General features: G+C 40.4%; 1 protein-coding gene across 1 annotated transcript in view; it reads left to right on the plus strand.

Moving 5' to 3' along the window:
- The window catches only part of ANKFY1 (ankyrin repeat and FYVE domain containing 1), a 33,456-nt gene that overhangs the window by 10,225 nt on the left and 4,246 nt on the right, over positions 1 to 18,985 (plus strand). The window contains exons 5-24 of the mRNA XM_082776115.1: positions 811 to 934; positions 2,272 to 2,421; positions 3,174 to 3,339; positions 5,058 to 5,262; positions 6,004 to 6,072; positions 6,786 to 6,985; positions 7,473 to 7,570; positions 7,953 to 8,175; positions 9,294 to 9,392; positions 10,650 to 10,803; positions 12,048 to 12,216; positions 12,750 to 12,868; positions 13,233 to 13,389; positions 14,652 to 14,852; positions 15,913 to 16,089; positions 16,516 to 16,663; positions 16,922 to 17,012; positions 17,883 to 18,007; positions 18,214 to 18,360; positions 18,838 to 18,928. Coding sequence (XP_082632241.1) covers positions 811 to 934; positions 2,272 to 2,421; positions 3,174 to 3,339; positions 5,058 to 5,262; positions 6,004 to 6,072; positions 6,786 to 6,985; positions 7,473 to 7,570; positions 7,953 to 8,175; positions 9,294 to 9,392; positions 10,650 to 10,803; positions 12,048 to 12,216; positions 12,750 to 12,868; positions 13,233 to 13,389; positions 14,652 to 14,852; positions 15,913 to 16,089; positions 16,516 to 16,663; positions 16,922 to 17,012; positions 17,883 to 18,007; positions 18,214 to 18,360; positions 18,838 to 18,928 — 2,913 coding nt within the window. The remainder of the gene's footprint in view (positions 1 to 810; positions 935 to 2,271; positions 2,422 to 3,173; positions 3,340 to 5,057; positions 5,263 to 6,003; positions 6,073 to 6,785; positions 6,986 to 7,472; positions 7,571 to 7,952; positions 8,176 to 9,293; positions 9,393 to 10,649; positions 10,804 to 12,047; positions 12,217 to 12,749; positions 12,869 to 13,232; positions 13,390 to 14,651; positions 14,853 to 15,912; positions 16,090 to 16,515; positions 16,664 to 16,921; positions 17,013 to 17,882; positions 18,008 to 18,213; positions 18,361 to 18,837; positions 18,929 to 18,985) is intronic.

The following is an 18,985-nucleotide window of genomic DNA, read 5'->3' on the forward strand; positions in this document are numbered from 1 at the left end:
GTATCATTTGATAATCTCTTGCCTAAGGGGTGTCTGGTTCTGTAGTAGTACTTAAGGTCCTTACTCAATCTAAGATTTGTGACACAATGTGAAGCAAGCTAAATCGTTAATAGTAATTTAGAACAAGTATTCGACATCTATAGGGCCAGTACTGAAACTGCCTTCAGACTTTGTACTACCAAAATATTCCTCAGCATGGTAGTCTGGTGGCAAGGAAAAAGCCCAAGTACAGCATGCTGCTGGTGATTAGCAGATGCCTTCAGGTGCAGACACCCAAAGAAAAGCGTTTCCTTTTTGTATTGAAAACTACCCGGAGTTCACTGCAATGCTTAACTTCAAGCTGAGTTTGCAGTTTTCTTCTAACAAACTCAACTAATAGTTTCACACCTCTAAAGATGATGTAGTGGATCTACTGTTACACCCTGTCCCTTCTCTTCATGAAACAAACATTTATTTGGCATGCTTGTGATACTGTAGTACTTAGAAGTAGGGAAGATGTCTAAGAGCTGCAGCTTGTTCCCCTTGGGGAACTGGCATGCCTCTGTTTACTCACAGGCTCCTACAGTGAGTAGTGCTATTATGGGACCTCAGCTTAGACAAACTGCCTTAATAGGAGTCTGCTTTTGCGGGGACTGTCTTATAGGGCTTCTGATTAAAGTATATTTATGCTCCATGGCATTGCAGTAAAGTAAGTCCAGGACTACTTCAGTTGGCATCCAGGAGAAGAGTATATAGAAACCTGTAACAGCATGGGAGGGTGATTACTGTAAAGCTGTTTACTGCATCCTTTTTTTTCCCCTATTTTGACAGATGTGAAAAAGGAGTTATGTCACTAGTTAATGTCAGGAACTGCATTCGTTTCTATCAGACTGCTGAGGAGCTGAATGCTAGCACTCTTCTCAATTATTGTGCAGAGATAATTGCTAGTCACTGGGTAAGTACTGCTAGAAGGAAGCAAAAGGAAAAACGTTTACAGAGAATAGAAACTTAAGCACTAGAACTTCACTTACTGTGCTGTCTAACCTCAGAAGTTTGTCTTTGTATGCTACCATTCAAGCATTCCAGCTGGGATAGGGATTACATGGATTCCTGATGCCTTTTCAGTGACTAAGGCAACCTGTTGCCCTGACCCTTAGGTTTTTCAAGGGGTCAGAATATTAAGTGTGAGTGAAGGGGCTTTTCTTGAGACAGGAATCACTTTCCCTTCCCCTCTTTCTTACTTATCTTCATAATATGCTGCTTTTGGCAGTGCATTATTTAGTATTTTATACAGTGTTAAATCATAATTATTTTTGAAACAATGTACATTAAATGGCTATTCCCCTAAGTTTTTTTCATTATTGTCTCTGGAGGTTATGTCCCTTGTCCATCTTTGTATAAATGTCTTGATGGGCAGGGGGAAGTAGCTTGTAGCCTGAAGAGTTGTTTTGTTCACTGTCAAAAGCCTCTTTCATAAACATGAGACAAACCAAAGCCATTGCGATAGGCAAGAGGGTTGTATTAACAAATCTGGACTCTAAATTGTTCAGAGGTTCACCCATAGTTTGGTCCCTGTCTATATAAGATTACAAATCCCAGGCCTGCATTTACTTCTAAAAATAATCCTTGTAAGTAAGAGCCAAGCCAGGAGAGAGTTTATCTTCTCTAGCAGGGGGAGTGGCAAGCAATCTTGCAACTGACTTGGAAGTTTCATTTGCTCTGATGTTTTAAGGAAACCTTGATTAATTGTGTAATGGATTAGTCTCTAAAATAAGTCTGTTTGCCAACAGCAGACTGGTGTATGAGGATTTAGGTTATTCTATATCTTAAGACAGCATAAGACATCCAGAGGTCAGATGTAGATACTGCTTTGTGCTCAGAGATCAAGTTTCAAACTTACATGGAGTTGTCATTCCTCAATAGCTCCTTTGACAATAAGACTTAATACTAATCTGTGACTAGAGTCCAGATAGAGAATTACTTTAGGAACTAGATGTTTATCTACTGTAATGGATGGTAAAATGCTTGTTTTCTGTGCCTGTCACAACAGGGAGGAAAAATACCTCACTGTACCAGATCTCAAAACTAAAATGTAAGACTTCCTCTCAGTGTTTCCTCCTAGTCTTAACAGGATATCTTGGATTGTTCCTGCTTTTTGTAATGTTGTGCATGTTATCAAAATGGAGCTTTTAACTGAGCTTGTTTTGTGAATTTCGTAATAGCATTGTGCAATGCCTTGTTTATAAACAAAACAAAAATACTGCTTACCCTTTGTTTTTTTATTGGTTCTAGGATGACTTGCGTAAAGAAGACTTCAGTAGCATGAGTGCTCAGTTATTGTATAAAATGTTCAAATCGAAGACAGAATATCCTTTGCATAAGGCTATTAAAGTTGAGAGAGAAGATGTAGTCTTCTTATATCTTATTGAGATGGATTCACAGGTATAGTAAGACTAACTTTTACTGTCTTCTGTAACTCCATGTTTTAAATAACTAGTTTCTGACTGGTAGTGTAAGCTATTTCTGTCACCAATTCTTACTTGTATGTTTATTATTGTAGCTACTTTTATGGCTGTGATAGAGGCTGAATGATAAAGGCTCTATAAAGACATAATTAAGAAGTGAGTCAACACTTCTGATGTAATCCATTGCATGCAAGATGTTTTAAATAAAATCAATACATGATATTTATACCACGCGACTTCAGACGTGCATGGCTTAGTAAACTTTGCTACTTCGTGGTAGTTCAGTAAGCATTATTTCTTTGAACAGGCATCTGTTGTGTTCAGATGAATATTCTAAACTAGCAAATAAGCTGTCCAGCACATTTTAGGATTTGAGACATCTTAAAAAGGAATACTTGAAGAATTCTTCCTATTACCATGTTGACTGTGCCTAGATAGGCAGAATCTTTACAACTGCCAGTCTTGCTTCCTGCGAGTTAAACAAGACTTGTAGGTAGAGCTCCTGTTTTCTCATTGAACAGTCTTCTGCTTAGACTTGCATTTGGTGACTCTGCTAGCTGTCTGATTATTTCCTGTATAAAGTGTACTTACCTAAATGCAGCACTGGCATTTAGAATTAGAGTTGAAGGTCTACTCTTATGGTAGTTGAAATGGGCTGTTAACAATGTTATGTTGAGCTGTTGAGCATACCTGTTTAACTAGTGTCATCTGGTTAAATTTGTGTTGTAGCTTCCTGGAAAGCTTAATGAACTGGATCAAAATGGAGATCTTGCTTTGGATTTAGCCCTCTCCCAAAGACTGGAGAGTATTGCAACTACGCTGGTCAACTACAAGGCTGATGTAGATAGGGCAGACAAGAAAGGCTGGAGTCTATTACACAAAGCCATCCAAAGAGGTAAGTAAATAGGATATGACGCTCTTTAACTTGCAGTTCCAGTGTGGAATATATATTCCGTAGTCTATTTTTCTCTCTCTGTAGCTGACACTTTAGTTAGAAACCTGTAGTCACAGATAAATATTGTCCTATTTCTTTTTGCTAAACTTATATAAAAAGGTGTGTTTCTTAGTCTTTTTGTTTTTAGGATCTAAAAGCTAGCCTGCTGGCTGTTGCATTAAACTTGTACTACATGACATCAAGAAGCAATCCTAGTAGAGTATTTTATTCTGAAGGAAAAAATACGGGGAGATGCAGATAGTATTTTAATGCAGCAACTCACTTAATGTCCCTGACAAATGGTTGAATCAAGCATGGTCAACCTAGCTATAAATGAAGATGAAGCCTTCTAAACATGAAGCAGATGCTGCATCTGCTTCTTACTGATCACTGTTAACAGCAAGGGACTTCTCCCTACTGAACAGCAGTTTGAGGGGAGGAAAAACCCTCTGGAAAAAGATGAGGAGCAGAGGGACGTGCTAGGCAAATCTAAATATCTACAAATTTAAATTTTGTTAGCTCAGTGCAGCTTGCAACTTCTTCCTTTAATCTCCTACATATCTAAACAGGGTAGTGCTGGAGTCTGGTCCGGTGAATGAAGCTTCAGCAGCAGGAGTAGGAGGTCTTCTAGGCATAGGTCAGTGTTGTGGTGGCTGCAGCACTGAAAAGTTTGCAGCAGGCTTCTCTTAATACCAGCATTTGTGTTCCACTTCTAATGTCTGCTTTCAGTCTAAGCTAGAGCTCTGAGAATGCTTGCTTTTCAGTAACAAAAGCTTCAGTGAGTCGATCACTGTTAACAGTCGTGTTCTGGAAATGGAGCTTAAGCAAATTGTCTGAACTTGCCACGTGATTCTTATTTCTGATCACTAAAGAGTGAGGGAATATCGGATAAGGAATTTGGGGGGGAATTGGATTTTACTTCTTGATGCCAAAGATGACAGCAATCTGTGCTGCTTTTTCAGGCAGTTTTCTTTGTTGTCTGTTCTTGCTGTCAGGACAAAAACTTATGAATGCATATACTCAAACTAGTATTTGGAATAAGGGAAACTAGTAATATGCTGAAGGCATTCTGGATGTCTTGTTTCAAGTTCAAGGTCTTGTGCACCTTGAAGCAGGCCTAAGTTCTGACTTCTGAAAAGATCTAAGGAAAGATTTCTTAGGAATGCCTTTCACGATAGGTCCTGGCTGTTGAAGCTGTTACTTCATGGGGGCCTACGTTTTCAAGATCAATGACTGCATTACCGTTTGTTTATATAGCAGCACTGAACAGATTGCAACTAACTTCTGCATTCTTCTGACTGCCCTGGAATAGGAATAGTACCTTTCATTCAGAACTGTGGGTAGTCTCACAACTTGCCTGGTTGTGCATTAAAGCTGCAGTGACACAGAAACTAACAAACTTAGTATCACCATACCAAGTGAACTAGTGCGTGAACTTGAGTTGCATGTAACCTCAGGGCAAAACACAAAAGGGAGAGAGAGTTATGAAATATCTTAATCCTGGCTTTGCAGTGGAGTGTTCCTGAAATTATCTATTACTAAGGTGTTCTAAAAGCAGACTGTTCTATTGGAATGATTGTATCATATAGAAGGAAGTCACGTATCCATTTTCTAGGCTTATTTAGAATGTAGAGGGTTCACAGTGTATCCATAAATAACTTTATCCTTTTTCACAAAAGGAGATAAATTTGCTGCAAACTTTCTCATTAAAAACGGTGCCCGTGTGAATGCTGCTACGCTGGGAGACCAGGAGACCCCTCTGCACCTTGTGGCGTCATACAGCCCCAAGAAGCATTTGCCAGATGTCATGGCAGAGATGGCACAGATAGCAGAATCCCTCCTACAGGCAGGAGCCAATCCAAATATGCAAGACAGCAAAGGAAGGTAAATACTGGACGGGGTAAAGTCTGCTACCGGTTTAACAGATAACACTGCAGCTGTTAGGTACAGCCCACTGGGAACCTTCTCAGGTCTCAGGTGATGGTGGAAGCAGGGAAGGTGAAGTTATTTACTTCAGTTTGAGACCTGCAGGTAGCACCCAGAGCAGAAGCTGTTGCAGGCTGAACGGTACACTGTCATGACCAATTTTCCCTATAGAAAGCTGGGGGGTGAGTTGACTGCTGGAACAGATGGCAAGCAGTTTTTTGCCTTTATTGGATCACTGAACAGTAAAGTAAGCTAACCACGATGACAAATGACATTCCTAAAAATCTGCCTCCTCAAAGCTGTCAATACTATCTGAAATAGCCAATATGTGCAGTGTGTTTATCAGAAGTGTAGGGTCTTTAAACTGCTTTAGAGGTTACACTGGACTGGTAAACAAGTACATAAAATGGTGTAGAAACCTCAGAGTATATTAGCTACTCAATTTGGATAAGTCAGGCTTCTGTGCTCTTTCCTTGAAGATTATCTCTTCTATTAGGGTAAAGGGTTGCTAACTACTAAATCCACTGGAACCATACCCACTGTAATGGAAGCTTGCTTTTCTGTCAGGATGTACTAGGGCTCTTCACCTGAAAGCAGAGGTGAAGGTTAGCACCATAAGTGATAGGGGCATGTTGGCAAGCACAGACAAATCTTAAATGCCTCATTTATTGATGTAACTGTACTTTGCTCCAATTGCAGGACCCCATTACATGTGTCGGTTGTGGTCAGGAATGAACCTGTATTCAGTCAGCTTCTCCAGTGCAAACAGTAAGTTCTGCTTACATGTAAAATACACTGAGCACCTATTTCAGTGAAGGTATGAAAACTGTTTAACAGCTCTTTAGACCTTTTTGTTGGATCATGAGGCTAGCAGTAGCCTAGAGATGCAAAACTGTGAAGGCTCTGCGTAACTTGAGATGGCAGAAGCCAAGCAAGTTTAACCTCCTGTAAAGAGGAAGCAAACTGCATCTCAGTGTTTTTCTAAGAGAGCTAGATGAAATGTGGCAATATCTTCATTTGTAGTGGAGCCAAAAAGAGTAATAAGAATATAATCAGACATTTTAAGTCTTGAGTTCAACTTGGATTATGCTTAAAGCTATCACGTGTGACGTTATAGGGCCAGGAAGCAAAATACTTCATTTAATTCAGTTTTTCCATCGTTGACTTTACAGTTCTTGTATGTTACTTAAAAGAGGACTTGCCTGTTTGAGACAGTTTGTTACAAGCCAAATCTAGCAAGACCACACTTCTCTTAAGAGTCATGGGCTTAAATTTTGTAGTCAATAAAAGGCATCTTGCTTGTTTCAGAGTATTCACAAATCCTACTGTAGCTCCAGTTACTTTGGAAGTTTTTAAGTAAGCAGAAGTTGTCAGTGAGGTATTGAATAAACTAGTACAGCTTTTCAGACACTTGAAACTTAAGCAGCATCTGGGACCACTTTCTAAGGCATAAGTTGAGGAATATTAACTCTTACTTTTAGACTAGACCTGGAGCTGAAGGATCATGAGGGAAGCACAGCTCTGTGGCTTGCGGTTCAGTATATCACTGTATCGTCTGATCAATCTGTAAACCCTTTTGAGGATGCCCCTGTTGTAAATGGAACTTCGTTCGATGAGAACAGTTTTGCAGCAAGGCTGATCCAACGAGGCAGCAATACAGATGCTCCAGACACAGTAACAGGTAAAACAGAGGTTTGTATTCCCGTGTAGGTGGAAGGCTTGTGAGTTAACTGCCTAGTGTTGGCTGCACTCTGTGGTCCAAATTACTCCAGCCTGTCCAAATAGCGTGGAACTAGGCAAAAACGTTTGTGGAGCTGAATGAAGTTTTGACGGTTATTGCTGCGTAATGAATGGCATGGGTAGGTGGTAATATCTTTACCCAGAGCAGCAACACTGACAGGTTGTGAGCAGAACTTGACCTGCAGGAAGTGACAGAAAATCTGGACTCCTTGCTAGGTCCTAACGTCCTCTTTACAGTTTCAAAATGTGTAACTACTAAATAGTGTATGTGACAGTCCAGCATTTCAAAGGCATTACTAACAGGTAGGATTTTCTTTTTTGGCTTCAAGCTTCAATGTTTTAAGGTAGTGGGGAATGTGCTAACTAACACTTTTAGTGTCAAGGTATGGTTGCAATAGTACTCTAATAGTATTTGTGTTTTTCTTTAGGGAACTGCTTGCTTCAGAGGGCAGCTGGTGCAGGAAATGAGGCAGCTTCTCTTTTCCTAGCAACTCATGGAGCGAAAGTCAACCACCAAAACAAATGGGTAAAAACAGAAACTTCTAGACTGTCTGAAAATTCACTTATTTCCTTTCACAAATAAGATGGCAGAGATCTTTGTTGCTAACCCTAGCTTAAAGCAAGTTTAAACATCTGCTGAGCCTTCTGCAGGTTTTCAGGTATTTACTAGTGATCAGACAACTGTAGTATAACAGTTCTAGCACTGTTCTAGCAGCATTGCAAGTTTAACTTTCTTCAATGCTTGTTGTAATAAAGTCCTTAGTATACATTAACTCACGTAGCTGAAGGTCTGAAAAAGCTTCAACTACTAGCGCTTAAGTTTTTTCACACCCATTTGTGGGCATAGTAGTTGAAAAGCTATCTTTCTGGTTTCTCCAGCTGTTAACCTAGTCCCCCGTTTGTTTAAGGGAGAAACACCACTGCATACTGCCTGTAGGCATGGCCTAGCAAACCTGACAGCAGAACTTCTGCAACAAGGAGCCAATCCAAACATCCAGACTGCTGAAGCAGCGCATGGTCAGAAGGATGCGTCTTCTCCAACAGCAGAGAATGTTTATCTGCAAACTCCCCTTCACATGGCTATTGCTCACAATCACCCAGATGTGGTATCAGTCATCCTGGAACAAAAAGGTAAAGTTTTACTAGTTCAAACTATATTGATGCTTTAGCATATTGGTATGTCAAGATGCCATCTAAACTGTGTTTCGACAAGCTACTAATCAAACATGCTTTCCTGTAAACCTTGTTTAAGTAGAACAATTAACAAGACTGGTTAAACAGTTGTCTTAAAACTCAAATCGCCTGCTTGTTGAGACTAGAAAATTAACTTGCTCTTAATAGTCTCTATTACTGATTTCTCCAAACTTTCCACTGTACATAACGGACTTGAATTTTAGCCCCAGGTTGTATTCTGACTGTACAACTGAGATTCCCTTTCTCTCCTTGTCCAAGTATATGGTTCAGGTAAATGCAGGAATTGAATACAGATAAAGGCATCTTTCTGTGGTGAGACTTCTGCCTCCTTCAATTCTCAGTAAGATGGTTTTGTACAGAGTAGTACTAGAACTGAGACAGAGTTGAGTTGCAAATACTGAAAAACTGGTAGATGACAGTTCTACACTTAAGGGACCTGGGGTATTTGTTAGATGCTACTAGTTCAGCTTTTCCTGTACAGCACCAGGAAGTGAAATAGACCTTGCTTCAGCTATTAATTTTATCTCCTACCAGAGATGGCATTTGGAGAGAATAGGTGAATTGGGGAGAATATCCTCCATCCCAGGGAGCTGAGAAGGAGAGATGCTGCCACCATATTGCAGTATAGCTTACAGTGAGGTCTTCATTCTCAGAGCTTTGGGTAAGTGTCTGTTTAGAAACAGATAGCAAGGGAAGCAGGTTAAGCATCTTAGTCAGAATGTTGGATGGTTTTTAGTATAAGTGTTAAGATTAGGTAGTATTGGTCTTCACAAGCAACATTAGCACCTAGGAAATTGAAAGTAACTTGCTCAGGAAGAGATCTTTCAAGATGACTGACTAAAGGAACATTCTGCTTTTAGGGAAATGGTTTAGCAGTGGACTTCTAGTGTTAGGTGGTTGGTTAGACTTGATGACCTTAAAGGTCTTTTCCAACCTAAATGATTCTATGGCACTTCAAAATTTGACACTGCTACTCTTGCAACCTTCAGTCTGCAACTGCAGGTCAAATACAAGAATGCTCTAATGGAATGATTTTTTTTTTTTTTTTTTCCTAGCTAATGCTCTTCATGCTACCAATAACTTGCAAATCATTCCTGACTTTAGTCTAAAGGACTCGAGGGACCAGACTGTGCTGGGATTGGCTCTTTGGACAGGTATGTGCCTATCGAACAAGATAGATAAACTTTACTATGATGAAGGAGCTATGATGTGAGTGAGATTTTTGGGACAAGCCAGTGGTTGTTGTGTATTCATGGCCTGGCTTGTGCTGCTAATGAAAAGCTGTCAAGGAGAGCTTTAGATGATTGTTTAGCTTCTAAAATGATGTTCACATCTGGCTTGCCAATAGATTTCCAGCCATACAGCTTCACTTGTTCAGCAGGGGATAGCCTGAAGCCTCTTGCCTACAACTGTACTTGAAGTTGTGTAGAATTGTACCACTGCAAACTTTCGGTGGTTTTCATTTGTATCCATTTATATTGTCTCTTCACGGTTAACTCTGTAAAGGTCAACATTAATGTATTATCCAGCTTCTAGCACTAAGGGAAGGTGAGCTACGTTAAGTAGCTGTGAAGTGGAATGGAACTTGGAATACAACTTCAGAAGATTTTCTTCTCTGAAATGTGAAGGGGAATGTTTTGTGGAAAAACAGATGTTTGCAGACAAGTGGTGCTTCTACCATACTAGGTTATGCCCATATGAGAGTGGTTGTGTGGTCACCACTGGATCAGTGTGGTCCTACTGAGCTGGAGACAGTAGCTGTGTGGGGAATGCCTGCTCATATCTTGGGCTTAAGAGATGAGGCAGAAAGCTTAATGAAGTGCTTTGCACAAAAGTACTAGATGTCATCCATGTGTAACAAACATCTTTACTCTCAAGGCTCTTGTTTTTTCTTCCATTTCCAATGAAAGGAAACAAACATACCTTTATCCTTAACATTGTCCTGATCCACCTGTGAGGTAAGGAAGGACTAAGCTAAATATCTAAATACAATAATATTCATGTGAATGGCTTATGAACGTAATACTAAAAGCTAATATGATTGCTGGACAAAAGTCTGAGGTGGTATGAAGTATTATTATGCTAGGTGTGGTCGTGGAGGACCATATTAAGTTTAGGTTGGCAAAACTAACGGGGAATCTGTGTATCATACCATAACTTTTTTCTTAAAGCAAGGCCAAAAGGAATCAGTAACCAGTATTTGACAGGTCTGTAAATGCATTTTTAAGCTGGGTAGAGTCATGAGTTGGCTTAGCTCATGTGTGTGTATTTTAGTAGGTTCTACGCTGATTCAATACATCACTTTTTTGTAATTATTGAAACTGAAAGCTTGAAGTTTTATTTTTTATGCTTCAGAGGGTGTCTGTTTTATAGAACTGAAGGCAAAATACTAATGAGCTGTAACTCTTCAGGCATGCACACAATAGCAGCTCAGCTGCTTGGATCTGGGGCATCCATCAATGACACGATGTCAGACGGACAGACTCTACTGCATATGGCAATACAGAGACAGGATAGTAAGAGTGCACTCTTCCTGCTGGAACATCAGGCAGATATAAATGTCAGGTAAGATCTTAACTGATACAACACTGAACAGGGTATATATTTAGCAGCAGGTATGATGACTGCCTTGCTCACGAGAAGGAGCAAAAGGGGAGATGCTGCTCTCTTCTCCATGCTGACTTGTGATAGGACCCAAGAGAACAGCATGAAGCTGTGTCAAGGGAGGTTCAGACTGGACACTAGGAAAAGGTCCTTCACCAGTGGGTGGTTGGGCACTGGAACAGGCTGCCCCGGGAAGTGGTCAGGGCACCAAGCCTGCTGGAGTTGAAAAAGTGTTTGGACAGTGTTCTCAGACATATGGTTTGGTCTTTGGGTGGTCCTGTGCAGAGCCAGGAGTTGGACTTGATGATTGTTGTGGGTCCCTTCCAAATCAGGGTATTCTAAGATTGTATATAGAGGCTTGAAATTTGCCTTTGAAATTTGTTTGTGCACAGTTCTGGATATGACCCTTTTTATGGCACTAGTTAATGCTGGGGATCCTATGTGAACATGGGTCTACATACAGCTCCATCAGTCCAGTTGAAGCTGCAGAGGGAAATTTGGCTCTAGGTAGACTACAATCTTCTGTAACAGACTCAATTCCTAGAGCCATGGTACTGTCTGATCTATACTATCTGCTCATACTGTAGTCTCATCTATTTGCCAGCTTGTTGGAGCTGCATGTGTTCTGCAGTCTAAACTAATTAGATGTAGTCCCAACAACAAAGTTCAGATAGAACTAGTCTCATGAGTATCTCTAGACAACTGATACTAGACTTAACAAAACGTTTATGTGCTTACATGACCGACAGGCAGTCTTTGAAATTTGGCTAGCTATGCCTAATGAGTGTCAAGGGGACAAACTGCCTAATAGGGCTAACTAACTTCAGTTCTTTAACAGTTGGTATTTATCAACCATTTGAAGTGTTACCACAGTGCAGATAAACATGTTACATTCTGTGATGTTAGGTAAAGGGAACTCTGTTCAAACAATGGCTGTAATTAAGGAAAGGAAGGTAACTCTAGACCAAGAACCTTAACACGGTTCTCAAACTTTAGAAGTCACTCCTTTGCTATTAAAGGGGGAAAAAAAGGTAAACTACATAGCTGCAGTGAAAACCTAACATGGTAGGTTTGCCTGACTAAACATATTACCACAGCAAAAATAAAAATGTGGAGATATTTACTGGAAAAGCAGAGAATTTACTGTAACAGAGATCTAACTCTTTAATGGGGTAGTAACATGCTTTAAACTATACCTATTGCAGAACACAGGATGGAGAAACTGCATTACAGCTAGCTATAAAAAACCAGCTCCCTCTTGTGGTTGATGCTATTTGTACCAGGGGAGCAGATATGTCTGTGCCAGATGAAAAAGGAAATCCTCCTTTGTGGCTTGCCTTAGAAAATAACCTGGAAGATATTGCGTCAACTCTGGTAAGACTGTTAGTTGACTTAATTTAGTCATGTTCTTTGAGTGTCTCACCAGCAGAAATGAATTCAAATGCCTGAAAAGAACAGAGTAGTCCTATACTATTTAACTTCTAGAGGTTTTCCTTCACCAGAAGTTCCTTTTTTTCAGGTAATCTTTTATAAACACTGTAGCTTACGTACCCAAATACCTCACAGCCGCTATAATAACATAGAATAAGCCATCTGGATTCCTGATGCTGCAAAACAGATAAAGGATTTACCAAAAGCATCAGGCTGTAGCATGCCTGGCTTGTGTAATGACCAGCTTCTTGAATAAAACGGAACATCTACGAACCTGGACTTTATTGCATCTTAAAGTTCCATCAAGGCCTTTAGAGGCTCACCCTTATTCCTTTTAAAATTAGGTTCTATTCAGATGTAATCCAGGAGGAAACTTAGTCAAACTTCCTTATGACTCCTAATAAATGTTATCTCCAGCAGACTCCTACTACTTCATATTGAAAACTTCACTTGCTTCATTGTGCTTTTCCTTCCAGGTTAGACATGGCTGTGATTCCACCTGCTGGGGATCAGGACCGAGTGGATGCTTACAAACTCTTCTTCATAGAGCTATTGATGAAAACAGTGAACAAATAGCATGCTTTCTTATTCGCAGGTCAGACACTCCCTACCTTTCCCCTCCCCCTCCCAAATGCAAACTTTCTAATGTGCTTGTACTTATTTTCCTAATGTGATCGAATGCTATTTTGGGTCAGTAACAGGTGTGTGCTTCATTAGACTTCTGGTGAGTGAATGGCACTTATGGAATTCTGACTAGTATTGAAGACACAGACACATAATATTATCTAAATTGTCATGTTCTTGATGATGAGTCAAATTAAAAGTAGGAGTTTGTGTTTATATAGGATGTGTTAGCAGATGCTGAATCAGCCCTTGTGGAAATCTTTCTCTGACCTTTGTTTGGAACTGTTTAAGTCAAGATGAAATGTATTAAATTGACTGTGTTGTGCTTCTCTTAGTGGCTGTGATGTGAACAGTCCCAGAAAGCCAGGCCCTAATGGAGAGGGAGAAGAAGAAGCTCATGATGGACAGACGCCCCTACACCTGGCAGCCTGCTGGGGTCTAGAAGAAGTGATCCAGTGCCTTTTAGAGTTTGGTGCCAATGTCAATGCTCAGGTACGTATTAAAATGGTGCAGTTTCTTTGAAGCTGGTTCTTTAACTTCAATACAGTGAAAACAAATCTCCCTTACCTGTGTATTTTGCTTCATAGACAAAGAACAGCCTACTGCTATGACTGAGCTAGTGCAAGGACTGGCTGCAGTTCTGCTTTTTTCCTGTCCCTTGTTACCAGGTCTGGTAGTCATCTGTCTACATGTATGGTTCCTTCAGGAAGCCATAGTGAAGGAAAACAGTGATACAAAAAAACTTACAATGCTAGGGGTTTTTTTTGTGTGTTTTTTTTTTTTTTTTTGTGATGTTATGATCCAAGTTGGACTCTTCTGTTCTTAGTGTGAATGAAGGGTAGGAGTAGGGCTGTATGCTGCAGCAACTGGTCATTAGATCAGCTGTGGTATAAAACTCCAGAATATTGGACTGTTAGTTTATCTGGGAAGCATTTCCTGCTATCAAATAAAACAAGGTGAAGCAATTGTGAGCTACACTTCAGAATTCTTGATCATACAGTAGTCCTTAAATAGAAGCTAGACAAATCGCAACAAAAGAAATAAATTTGTAGCATTTCCAGGTGCTGATGCTGTTGAAAGTGGCGTTAAAGAGCAACAGAACAGTCACAAAGTTGCTGTGGCTGTAAACTCTTTCTTGATGCAAATGATTAAAGGCCTTATTTGAATTTGATAGACTGTACTGTTTGCATAACAAACATGCCGAACACTTAACATTTTTCAGTGAGTGAACTTCCAAGTGTCAAGCTTCTTTCAGAAAACTTAGCACAAGTGCCTGAGAGTCAAGCCGGGGAAATATCTGGTGAATGTATGGAAATGATACCTCAGAATCTAATGCTATTTTTGTACATTGTTCTTTCAGTTAAAAATAAAATCTACAAATTTTTAATAATATAAGGTGTTAACATAAAAATAACTAATATTAGTTTAAAGCATTCTCTTAGAATGCTTGCCTACTGTCATGAATGTATGCTCATCTCTGCTCCCAAAATGTCTGACTGCATGGGAAAAGTTACCCTGAGCTACTTAAAAGGCTACATAACACAGGGGATTGAGGTCAGCCTATTTGGAGGAGCAAATACCAATTTGCCTCACATTGTGGATGTGAGCTCCCACTGCAAGTGCTTTCTGTCCCAGCTGAAGGCTACTGGGTATGTCACAAGAACTAAGCAAAAAGCTTCCTTTGTTTTTCAGACATGGGAAAGATTTGTTTATTGCTGCATCTTCATGTAATAAACTTCATGGTCTCCTTCTAGGATGCAGAAGGAAGAACTCCAATCCATGTCGCCATTAGCAATCAACATAATGTTATAATTCAGCTTATGATTTCACATCCAGAAATTAAGCTAAATGTGCGTGACAGACAAGGAATGACTCCCTTTGCATGTGCGATGACATATAAAAATAATAAGGCGGCTGAAGCAATTTTGAAGAGGGAGCCAGGAGCTGCTGAACAGGTAAACTGGGAGCATTTAAAGCATACTGGTCTTCTTGCTGTACAAGTCTACAGTGACAGGCATTCCACAAGCAAGTTCTGCTGCATTTTGTGGCTTTATATGTCACAATGTTTGCCAAACTTCAATTTTCTATGGCAGGATTTATTAGGAAACTAGATAGGCACATGCTATGTGCGAGTGAGAACGTCGAGGGTTAGTGTTTCATCAAACCTTGTCAGTACTAAACTGAGGTACGGGCAGAGGAATATGAGGAGAAAGTTCTAACTACTCGCATGTCTTGTTTCTGTAATAGCACATCACAGTGTATGACCTAGCTCTTATAAAGCTATCCAAAACAAACTGTCCTGTAATAATTGAATAATATGTGTTAACACTGCACTGATGAACTGGAAAACCTCCAACTGTATCTTCAGATTTCTAGTGTGACACTTCAGGCAGCTGTTCAGGAATTTCTTCCTACACTGTAAGTTTAATTACTAGTGATTACTAGAGTGCTTAGGGAGCTCTTGTATCCATGTTTCAGATGTATCACATACACAGCCAGTTCTGAATATGCTTTAACATCAGCTCAGGACAAAGATGAACAGCATGCCCTTGGCATTTAGCCAAAAAAAGAGCATATTTTGCATTAGTGTGGCAGAATTGTGTGTTGCTTCCTTCTGCAGTAACTGCCAGATTGACTGAAGTTCATCTCATTTAATTGAGTTTATCATCAACTGTTGCTCCATACTTAGTACTAAAGCTAGTAGCTACAAAATAGCTACAAAAGCTGCTTGTAATACTCTCCAGTGTGTTGTCAAGAAATGACAAGGTTAAACTAGAAATAAAGGGGTTTGAAGCAGACTAGAGTGAGCCCATGCAGCTGATAATTTCTTAGTTCAGTGTGTTTGCTAGTGACATAAGTAAGTCTCTAATGCCAAGCAGCAAAAGGAACAGGAGTACAGTTTACATCAGGTAGAGGGAGTAAGTATTGTACGTCTTGGTAGAAGTGTGTTCTGTGCATAACTCTTTGCTGTTCTACAGAAATAACAGGGGTTTTGTTTTGTCCTCTTTGCCACAGGTGGATAACAAAGGCCGAAATTTTCTGCATGTAGCTGTTCAGAACTCTGACATTGAGAGTGTGCTGTTCCTGATAAGTGTACACGCTAATGTAAATTCTCGCGTCCAGGATGCATCCAAACTCACACCTCTCCACCTGGCTGTACAAGCTGGCTCAGAGATCATTGTGCGTAATTTGGTATGTACTGGAGAATCACTGTTCCCTTCTGCTTAGAAATACATATTCTGCTTTAATGCAGATTGCTTATAGGCTGGAGAAGTCAGCTGAGGGTGGTGCTACTTCTGAAGCAGAACTCTGTCTTGCATGAAGTTAGCTTGGCTCAGATTGTCAGCTGAGCTGCATCACTGGCTTTTGTATGAATACGTTTGATTTACAGCAGTCACTGATGTGGCTCAGTGTAAAGCAGGAACCTTACTTTACAGTTGCTGCAGATCAGAACGTGTACACAAGATGCGGCAGCTCAGTGTATATTTTTTTTGTGTATATTGGGTGGAGGCCTAGAAATATTTCTGTGCAGTGAAGTCTTGAGGGCTTCATTCAGAAAGAAAATGTTGGCTCATAGCCCTGAAAACATTGAACATACTCCTTCTTGCATCTTGACAGCTGCTTGCAGGTGCCCAGGTGAATGAACTGACAAAGCATCGTCAGACTGCTCTTCACTTAGCAGCTCAGCAAGATTTGCCCACAATTTGTTCAGTCCTTCTGGAGAACGGAGTAGACTTTGCAGCTGTAGATGAAAATGGAAACAATGGTAAATTTCTAAAGTTTAACAAGTAGATGTACAAAACTTCAGTAGGCCTGCTACTAATGTCTCCTGCTGGTAGAAAGAGCCCATTGAATGGGCTCACTTCTTAAAGAATAAGGGGAAAATCCAAGAAATCAAAGCTGGTGGAAGGAGCTTTGGAGAGGGGAGGTGGGGAAGTAGAAAGGGACCACTTAATTTTATCAGGGTGTAATTACTGCTGACATGAACTACGCAAATTCTTGAAGCTTCTCTTCTACTTTTCAGCTCTTCATCTGGCAGTAATGCACGGCCGTCTAAACAATATCCGGGTCCTCCTCACAGAGTGCAATGTAGATGCTGAAGCCTTTAATGTTAGGTAACTACTGTAGTCTTAATAGGCTAAAAGAGTGATTTAATTAAAATGTGTGCTGGTGTGAGTGGATACTATATAGCATAGTGAGCTGATTGAGGGAAGTGATTGTTTTACTCAAGTACTGCATGCAATTTTAGGTACCACAGCATGAGAAGGACATAAAACTACTAGAGAGTGTCTGAAAGGGCAAGAAAGATGGTGAAGGATCTAGAGGGCAAGATGTATGAGGAAGAGCTGAGGTCCCTTGGTTTGTTCAACTTACAGAAAAGGAGACTCATGACAGCCTGCAGCTCCCTCACGAGGGGAGCAGAGGGGCAGGCGCTGAGCTCTGGTCTCAGGGGACAGCAACAGAACCCGAGGGAATGGTGTGGAGCTGGGACAGGGGTGGGTTGGGTTGGATATTAGAAAAAGGTTCCTCACTGAGAGTGCAGTTGGGCACTGAAACAGGCTCCCCAGGAAAGTGGTCGTAGCACCAAGCCTGCCAGAGTTCAAGAAGCATTTGGACAATGCCCTCAGACATACAGTTTACATTTTAGGATGTCCTGTGTGGAGCCAGGAGTTGGACGCTGATCCTTGTGGGTCCCTTCCAACTCAGGATATTACGATTCTATAACCAAAGCCAAATGTTTTGTTTTTATTTGTACACCACTTTCACAGTGAAGTGCACAGACAATGCTGTGTGTAAACAGTATAGATATTAACTCCTTCTTGGCATGCATAAAGTAGGCAGCTGTATATGAGGTTCTGAGGTGTATATGTGTGAAGTGTAGCATTGTTTAAGTGTGAACCAGTTTCTAAAAGATGATGGCTAGTTGGATGAGTAACTGTAGTTGCAAACAGACTTTGATTGAGATAATAAACTCCTTTCCCCAGAGGCCAATCACCAATGCATATTTTGGGACAATACGGAAAAGATAACGCAGCAGCTATCTGTGATCTCTTCTTGGAGTGCATGCCAGAATACCCTCTAGACAAACCTGATGCTGAAGGAAACACAGGTAGGTGCGACTGAACGGCTATTAAGCTTGAAAGTCACTCAAGTCATATTACTGGTATGTCATTTTAAAGCTGCACTAGTTGGCAGTAGTATGTTAAATACAGAAAGATGCAAACATTGCGCTGAAACTCTCCTGTTCTGGACTAAGTAAAATAACACTACCTCCACTCCATTAGCTCTGACATGCCTGGCTTTTATTTTTTTCAGTGCTTCTCTTGGCTTATATGAAGGGAAATGCTAATTTGTGCCGTGCAATAGTGAGAGCTGGAGCTCGTCTTGGAGTTAACAATAATCAGGGAGTAAATATCTTCAACTACCAAGTTGCTACAAAACAGCTTCTCTTTAGATTACTGGGTAAGTACTGCTTGCTATGGTTGGAAGGTGGTTTAGCTTACGATTCTGAGATTCCTAGATAAAGAAAAAGAACTCTGGACAGCTGATTTAGATGACACTAATTCCAGACAGGCTGAACTTCTGAGTATTCTAGTGCTTAAATGAGAGGTAGAAATACTCATTTTCTAACGATAAACTGAGAAATTGTCCAGTGCAGCCCTGTCAGACTTCTCCATCCTTCCAGAAAAATGAAGCAATGTTCACAGGGAACGCTGGCTGGTATAGTAGTCAAATGTAGCTTAAAGCTAGATGCTGCTTTATAACTTGTACTGTATTCATCGCAGTGACTACATCTTCAATAAACAAGATGGCAGCTACTGCAAGTGAATCAATTATACTGAGTATTACCTAAAGCTGTGGGAAATTTCCCCTTAATCTTACAGTATACTTAGGAGGCGTCAGAGCCCATTTTGCCTTTACGTTTTTACCTCTTAACAGATATGCTGACAAAAGAACCTCCCTGGTGTGATGGCTCCAACTGCTACGAATGCACTGCCAAATTTGGAGTCACAACAAGAAAGCATCACTGGTAATGTGTGACACATCTTGCTGTGCTTACGAGGAAACAGATTCCCATTCCAAATGT

Source organism: Aythya marila, assembly GCF_965140915.1.
Source record: "Aythya marila genome assembly, chromosome: 20".
Lineage (NCBI taxonomy): Eukaryota > Metazoa > Chordata > Aves > Anseriformes > Anatidae > Aythya > Aythya marila.